The 8,275-nt window shown below is 41.1% G+C and overlaps 1 protein-coding gene across 1 annotated transcript in view; it reads right to left on the bottom strand.

Moving 5' to 3' along the window:
- Window positions 1-6,970, bottom strand: part of PLEK (pleckstrin) — a 38,782-nt gene extending 31,812 nt beyond the window's left edge. Inside the window, exon 1 of the mRNA XM_006880980.1 lies at window positions 6,774-6,970. Coding sequence (XP_006881042.1) covers window positions 6,774-6,815 — 42 coding nt within the window. The 5' untranslated portion in view covers window positions 6,816-6,970. The remainder of the gene's footprint in view (window positions 1-6,773) is intronic.
- Between the last annotated feature and the right edge of the window lie 1,305 nt (window positions 6,971-8,275).

Genomic DNA, 8,275 nt, shown 5'->3' with positions numbered 1-8,275 from the left:
ACAATAAGGGATATACCTTTAACATGCTGGTCTGTCTGATACTTCTCTAAATCTGAACATTCACATTAAGACAGACTAGGAAGAAGGATTGGCCATCCACTTCTGAAATAGCAGGCCTCTGCAAACCCTGTGTACAACAGAGCACATTTAGATAACAGAAAAGGCAAAGGAGGTTGAGTTTTCAAGTATGGAAATACAAAGGAAGAGGGACAGTTGTAAGCAGACACTGGTGATTGGGACATGGAATGTGAGAACCATGAATGTAGGAAAATGAGATATTGTTAAGGAAGAAATGGAACGCATAAATATTGACATACTAGGCATTGGTGAGATGAGATGGACTTGGCATGGGGCATTTTGAGTGGGATGACCATATGATATATATTACTCTGGAGATGAAAAGGTGAGGAAAAATGGAGTTGCTTTCATACTTAAAAATGTCATTGCTAGATCTATCTTGAAGTACAGTATTGTCAGTGACAGGATAATATCTACACGCATACAAGGAAGTCCAGTGAATACCACTCATAAACATACGTAACAAAAACATCTACAAATGAATGTACCATCTGAAATCACTTTTCTTAGTTCTTAGAAATGACTGTAATGTGGAGCCCTGTCCTTACTTTCCACGAATATTTTAGGTATTTTAGTCTCTGTTCCAGACATGCTCAGCAAATAATGATGGAGCAGTCCTCCGTGTCAGACTGGCCTCTGTGTTGGAGAGCTGAAAATGAACAAGAATTCAGTTTCTATATTAGAACAGTTCACAGTCTTAGAAAAGAGGGTGTGACTTGACTGGGTTTGGTGTGAAAAGGACTGGGGCATAACTTCCTGTGTCTGTCCAGCTTCGCCTAAAGGAACCACAACTGAACTGAGAACTGGGGCATTTTTTTTTAATTTAGAGCCCCTCCCAGATACCTCACACGGAGTGAAGACACCTCCTTTAACTTCCCCCTTCCCTCAAACTTCCCTTTTCATGCATTGACCTGTGACTAGAATTCAAAGGAAAATGACATTGTGATAAAAATTACATTTTTAACTAAAGCAGGATTTTCTGTCACAGACACCAAGATCCATATGACTGTGGGTTGCAGCTGCATTGAATTAAGCCCTTATTTCTGCTGCCTAGTAAATCATGTCATACTCTTCTCTTTCTTTTAAAAGTTAAGACTATAAACGTACCCCATTGACTTATGTTTCCAACGGCTCCAAAATATATTTATTAGGGGCAAAAGTAACCCCTATCAGAGATAAAAGGAAGAAGGGGTTATTAAACTTACATTTGCCCAAAAATACAATTTGTTCAGGCCCCACCCTTGCTCTGGTAAATTCAGCTGGCCCCATAGTGGCTGGCTTTGTTCAGCCTGCCTTTGGAATGCAGCAGGAGATCACTGGGACCACGTGTGCTCTGCCATCCTACAAGCCTCTTATCAGATATTCAGCGAGTCATTATCCCCTCTGAGCTTCAGGTTGCTCCTCTGTAAGATTGGGACAATCGTGGCCTGGGCAGGTGTGGAGGAGAAAACCCTACTGTATTTGAGTAGCAGCTAACTGTACATGGGAGCCTTTCAATGCTCTTCTTTATGTTTCTAAATTGTATTATTTAGTTGTTGAAAATACACACAGCAAAACATATCAAACAAGAATTTTCATGCATCTGTGACATTGATTACATTAACTGAGGCTCAGGGCCTTCTTCTGTGCCTATCTAATCTCTAGGCTATGACTGTTCTTTTTTTAAAATAAAAAAGTGAAAAGACTATCAGGCAAGCAATCTGGGTGTTCTTGCATAAAAGTGTGCAAAATAATCATCATATGTTTTCCCTCCCTTAATTCTCATCTCTATTTAAAGGTCTTAGTCATAAGGCAAAGGAGGAATCCTGAATTGTGAAATGTAGAAAGAGAACCTGAACAGAAGAAAAGCAGAAACATTGCCAGGAACCCATCCATCCCAAGATTATTGTTTAGATAAGATTCCTGCAACAGAGTCTTCTAATGTTGCATTTCTCCTCCTGAAACATACTCTCTATAATTATTTGATAAAGCAAGATGTAAGAAGACATAATATATACTGTATCTCAAGAACCACAGCTTCTTAAAATTGAAGAGTGAATGGGGATTTTAATATAGTATTACTTGTCACGCTTTAACATCAATGACACTAATCAAGACACCTAACAGCTTTGTTGGAGAAAGATTATCCTAGCTCTTTGGGGTGGCTTCACTATTATTTTGGCCTCCAGCCCAAGAACCAGCACTTTGTGATTCACAGCCTCAAAAACCTGCTGCCCAGCCAGTCAGCTGTGATCTGGTTCTGACCTGATGTTGGCAAGAGGGAAAACTCTGTTGAGCTGCTGCTTACTGATAGTCACAATAGTAGTCATTATCCTTTATGTGGCACTTACGTGACACATTTGTGTGGCTAGGTTTATGATAATCCATACAGATAACTTAAAGAAATTTAACATACAAACAAGAACTTCAATACTTTACATGGAAATTTCTGATTTCTGTTTTATGTCTGCACCAGATGAGAATAATTCTTCTAAGGCAAATACTTGTTTGTTGTTACTCTTTTGTGCCATTGACTCAGAACCAACACATAGCTGATCCTTTGGTAGGTTTTCAGAGGCATGTACTGAGTGCAGTTCTCTGCTACCAAGGCCACCGAGGTCAGCCTAAGCTTATCTACTAGAAAAACATGGCCTTGAGTGTGAAATAAATCAACATCTATTTTTTGTATTAACCATACAGAAAAAGAACGTCTATCCTTCCCTTGCAGAGCACCTGATGGATTTGAACTGTGTGCCCATCATTCTGAAAGAAAAAAAGCAGTATACAGAAAAAAGCACTAGAGCTCCCCGATACTTATTTTTGTTGTTGTGTACTGTCAAGTCAGAACCAACCCATAGCTGACTCTCTGGCAGGTTTTCAGAGGTGGTAATCACTTGGGAGGAGACTGCCCATACTTCTTAGAGCAACTTGGGGATTTGAACCATGTGCTTCAGAATTGCAGCGCAGCTTCTTGCCACCAGACCACCAGAGCTCCCACACTTATTTAGAATAGCTAAGTATTTCAGGAGAAGGATGGACAATCTCCTCCAGTGAGTTGAATCTACTGCAATAGAGAATGTTCCAAAGATTACAGAGATAAACACAAAAATCATGAAAGATTTGAATTGTAGATATGAAAGAAAACCATATCAGTTATGGAAAACTCAACATGAAATTTCACTATTTTTTTCCCTAGAAACTTTTCCAAGATTGGCTTTGACTCTGTTCTGCTCACTTTTCAGTGATGCATCCTTAGTTCCTTGTATTTTTTGTCATGTTACCCATTGCTGTTGAGTCCATTCCAACTCAAGGTGATTCTGTAGGACAAAGAAAATCCACTCCCTAGGGTTTCCACAGTTATAAACTCTAAAGAAGGCAGAAGTGTGGGAAATCTCCTCCCACACACGTTAGATAGCCTTGAAAAGCCCCTGGAGAGTCAGCTACAAGTCGATTTCAACTCAATGGCAAAGTGTTCCTTTTTCGTTAATTTTTTTTTTCTTTTCTTTTTTTTTTCACAGGAGCAGATTGCCACACCGAATAGCTGGTGCGTTAGCAATTTAGTGCTTAATCATTGTGCCACCAGGGCTTCATTTATTAGCTTGTTGTTGTTGTTTGTGCCATCAGATAGGAACTGACTCACTGCTCACCCTCCAGTGTGTTTCCAGAGTCTTGGGAAGATTAAAATGAGTAAAATTTTTGTTTTCTATGCAGGAGTTGTTGCTGTTATGTGCGGTCGAGTCAGGACCTACTCATAGCTGAGCCTCCATCAGGTTTTCAGCGGCAGTAAATTGCCTAGGGGTTGATTGCTCATCTTTCTCACACACAGCAGCTAGTAGATTTGAACCATGTGCCTTTGGGTTGGCAGCACAACTTCTTACCATTAAGCCACCAGAGCTAGGTTCAATTCCTGACCTCACGCACAGCCATTGTCCATCCGTGGAGGCTTGTGGGAGACTTTGATGTTTTACAGGTTTCATCAGAGCTGACATTTTTCCAAAATCAGTCAGTGAAATTGTTACGGATCACCACGATCTGATTCCACTGTGTTCAGAGTGTCCATCTGTCAGGAGCCACTTCTACGGTAGCTGGCAACATCAACAGACTAAGAACATACACACTCATTGAAACCAACCATTCATCTCAAGATCATTTTAATTAGGAAAAGAAAAAAGCACTATGTAGAAAACATTCCCATTCACCTTCCCTTCTCAAGATACCAGCTCAAGTGATGCAAAAAAGAAATAAATCAATGTTAATTCCTACTATTAATATTTAGAGAAAGTATTCAGGCTTATTTTATGAAATCTATACACACAGCTTGTTTTTTTTCAAAACAATGTCTCAGAATATGGCAAGAAGCTGCTCTGCAATCCGGAAAGTGGTGGTTCACTGCCACCGGCCCTCCACGGGAGGATGGGTAACCTCTTCCCTTGAGATTAACTCCTCTGAAAACCCCCAGGAGGGTCAGCTTTGGATCGGTTCCGACTAGACAGACAGTACACAACAACAGATAATATGAAAGATTCTACAGCATCTACTTCTAACTCACATCAAATATACTATACTGATAACCTGAAGGTGGGAAGTTAGAACCCAAAGGTGTAGCAGTCAGCTTCCGTAAAGAATCACAGCTTTGCTTTCCAGCAATAACCTCTGCATGCCAACATGCCTTTTGCAAAGAATCTCCCTCATTCTCATCCCCGTCCAGAAGAGAGGAAGTGCCGTGGTATAGAACCCAAATTCTCATTTCATGGATATGAAATGACCAGGATGCTGTAAAATCACCGCAGTCTTAAGCCAGGCACAAACAGTAGTTTTGTGTGTTGGTTGCCCAACTGTTCTTTGTCAGTCTACAGGAGGAAGAACAAGGATTCCAGAAAGATGTTCCTTCAGATGGAAGCAGCATTAAGAAGAGCTGAATCAAGATGAATGAGAAACTATCTCTAAACACAATTTTGGATATAAAAAACCAAGAAATTATCACAGCTTTGGAAACCAATGAGGCTAGTCATAATAAACAGCAACAGGAGTTTTGGTAACTTACCTTAAACTGAAATGTCACATTAATGTACATTTACATTAACATGAAACTTCATCTCACATACTTGGGGTGTATTATCAAGAAAGGCCCAGCCTTGCAAAGGACAACATGCTGGGAAGGGTGGATGATCAGAGAAAGAGAAGACAAACCTTCAACAAAATGGATAGACACTGACTGTAGCACTAGGCTCAAGCAGACTAGAGATTGAATGAAGAATGGTCTAAGATAGGGCACCGTTCAAATCTGCTGTTCTTAGGGTCCCTATGAGTAATAGTCAATATCTACGGCAACCAGCAACAGTTGTTGTTGTTGTTGTTGTTATGTGCCGTCGAGTCGCCTGCGACTCATAGCGACCCTATGTACAACAGCCCTAAACTCCGCTCTGTCCTGCGCCAATCGCACTGTCTCTGATACTCCCATCCCAATTATCCCAGTCACTGAATCAATCCACCTCATAGAGGGCCTTCCTCTCCTGCGCCGTCCCTCTACCCTCCCAAGTATGATGTCCCTCTCCAAGGACCGGTCTCTCCTCACTACATGTCCGAAGTAAGTTAGACGGAGCCTCAGAATCCTTGCCTCCAAGGAGCCACCCGGTTTAACCCTCTCCAGGACAACCAGCAACAGCAACACATTAAATCTGCATTAAGAAAGATCCTAGGGCACCAGGTGGAGCTCAAAAATAGGGTCAAAGAGTGGATTTCTAAACCCAACTCTATCACAGTCATGTAATCTTAAGCAATCACTAAACCTTGGGGCCTCAGTGTCCTATTATACATGAGGGCATTGGCCAAGAAAATCTATGATTTCTTCCAACTTCAGGTCAAAATGAATCATGTGGCAATGCATGCTATCTAATCTTGATATTTCACACTACAATGTGACACATCAGGAGCTGCTTCACTTCTAAAGCCAGGTATCTGGAGGACTGTGTCCAGCAGTTCTCTGACACCAAGGCACTGACATCAGTGTGAGTGTATGTGCTATAAAGGTGTTGTCCTGAGTGTGAATTCCCCATCACATGAAGTTTCACAATGACTCAAGCACAACCAAATAAAGACCAACAGTGCTAACAGTGCTAAAGACCAACTGGGTGCCTCCCCTGTGATGCTAAGCAGTCTTGAGCAAATGTGAGTCTCTCTCCTAATCTTTAAAAAGGGGCATCTACTGCAGCAACGAACTCAAATATGTCAGAGAGCACGAGGATGGCATGGGTAATCTTTGTCAGGATCAGGTCAGATCTGCTTTTTATAAGGTTGTTGTGAGTCGTACTTGACTCAACAGCATCTGACAATACAAACACCACCTTAACAGAGAATCCTGGTGGCATTGTTCATAACACTTCAGAATCCCCTCCCTCATAAATAGTTAGAGCCTCAGAAGCCCAATGTGGGTCACTGTGAGTTAGAACTGGCTTCAGGACAGTTGATAAGTCCACCACCTAAACTAACTTAGGCGTTGTGAGGGAAGAAATTCCAGTACAACTTTAAAAAGATCGGTTTTTAATGCATCAATTTTTAAATTATTCAGGTAATAAACTATACTTATTTTATGATGTATCGGGAGCTTGACCTAGTGGCAAGAATCAACACTGTCATTCCAAAGGCACACAGTGGGACACTGACCATCCCCAACACTGATCTTTAATTATAACATTGACAGGGGCAAGGTTACTTACCCTTTTCACAAGGTAGCCCTCTCGGACACGCTTTGGCTCCATGTCGATGGACAGAAAGACAGAAAGAATGCTCTCAGACCCGCCCTCACAGAGCTGGCCTCTGGGAGGTAAAGCAGCTGTGGTTGCCTTTTCTAGAGCAAGGTCCCTTTCACAATTTCCCCTGTGTTAATGATCACATGATCACATCCTCTTCCCCTAACTGGGGTGGGAGATCAGAACAAGGAACTGCAGAGATAAAAGCCCATTCTTTGCTAATGCTGGAGGTTTATTAAAGGATAGTTAAAGATTAATTCAAGATATAGATTTACATGTTTGCTGTTGTGTATGGTTGAGTCAGAACTGACCCATAGCTGATCCTCTAGCAGGTTTTCAGAGGCAGTTAAAAATAGTATTACTATTAAGAAAGTTATTGTCTCAAAAATGTGAAAGAAGATGATCAATGAGATCTGATTAGTGCAATTTGTCCTTGTTGTTGTGTACTGTTGAGGTGGAACTGACCCACAGCTGACACTCCAGTGGCTTTCTTGAGGCAGTTAATCACATGAGAGGAGATTGCCTATCTTTCTCCTGTGGAGCAGCTGATGGATTTGAACCGTGTGCCTTTGGGATTACAGCACAGCTTACCACTAGGCCTCCAAATCTACCCGGAAATTGTCCTAGGTAGGAATTATTTCTTAGGTCCTTAGTACTTCAGGTGGTACTCAACAACAACAAAGAATGCCTTATAATAATGTCAGTACATTCAGTGATAATAATGATAAATACCATGAAATGAATGTCTTATCTATATGAGGTACTGTACTAGGTTTCCTTCAGAACATCGTATGACATTACATCCTTACAAGAAATTCATGATGAAGAGTATATTATCATCCCTGTCTTACAACTGGTATGTGAGAGATTGCTATGAGGACTCTATGAAGAGGAATGTGGCATCAGGATCTGAGGAAGGCTCATCAATAACCTGCATTATGCAGATGATGACACAACCTTGCTTGCTGAAAATGAGGAGGACTTGAAACATTTGCTACAGAAGATCAAGGACTACAGCCTTTAATATTGATTACATCTCAACATCAAGAAAACAAAATCCTTACCATTGGGCCACAAGAAATATTATGATAGATGAAGAAAAGACTGAAGTTGCCAAAGAGTTCCTCTTGCTTGTATCAACAATCAGTACTCTTCATACCAGCAGTCAGAAGATCAGGAAATATATTGCACTGGGCAAGTTAGCTATTGAGGACCTCTCCAAAATCTGATGAGCCATGTTGCCAGCCTGAAGACTGATTCAAGCTATGGTCTTTTCAATCAGTTACTATGTATCTGCGGACTGGACAATGCATAAATATGACAGGATTGATGCCTTTGAGTTGGAGTGTTGCGGAAGAGTACTGAACATCGCATAGACTGTCAAAAGAGCAAAAAGTTGTTCATAAGGTCGCTGAGGGTGGTTGACTTAATGGCACCAAACGACAATAAACAACCGTCTGCTTGGGGGT

Source organism: Elephantulus edwardii, unplaced genomic scaffold (assembly GCF_000299155.1).
Source record: "Elephantulus edwardii isolate Elephantulus edwardi_28Jun2011 unplaced genomic scaffold, EleEdw1.0 scaffold00011, whole genome shotgun sequence".
Classification (NCBI taxonomy): Eukaryota; Metazoa; Chordata; class Mammalia; order Macroscelidea; family Macroscelididae; genus Elephantulus; species Elephantulus edwardii.
The sequence above is the reverse complement of the archived record's forward strand: the minus strand, read 5'-3'. Positions and strand labels throughout refer to the sequence as shown.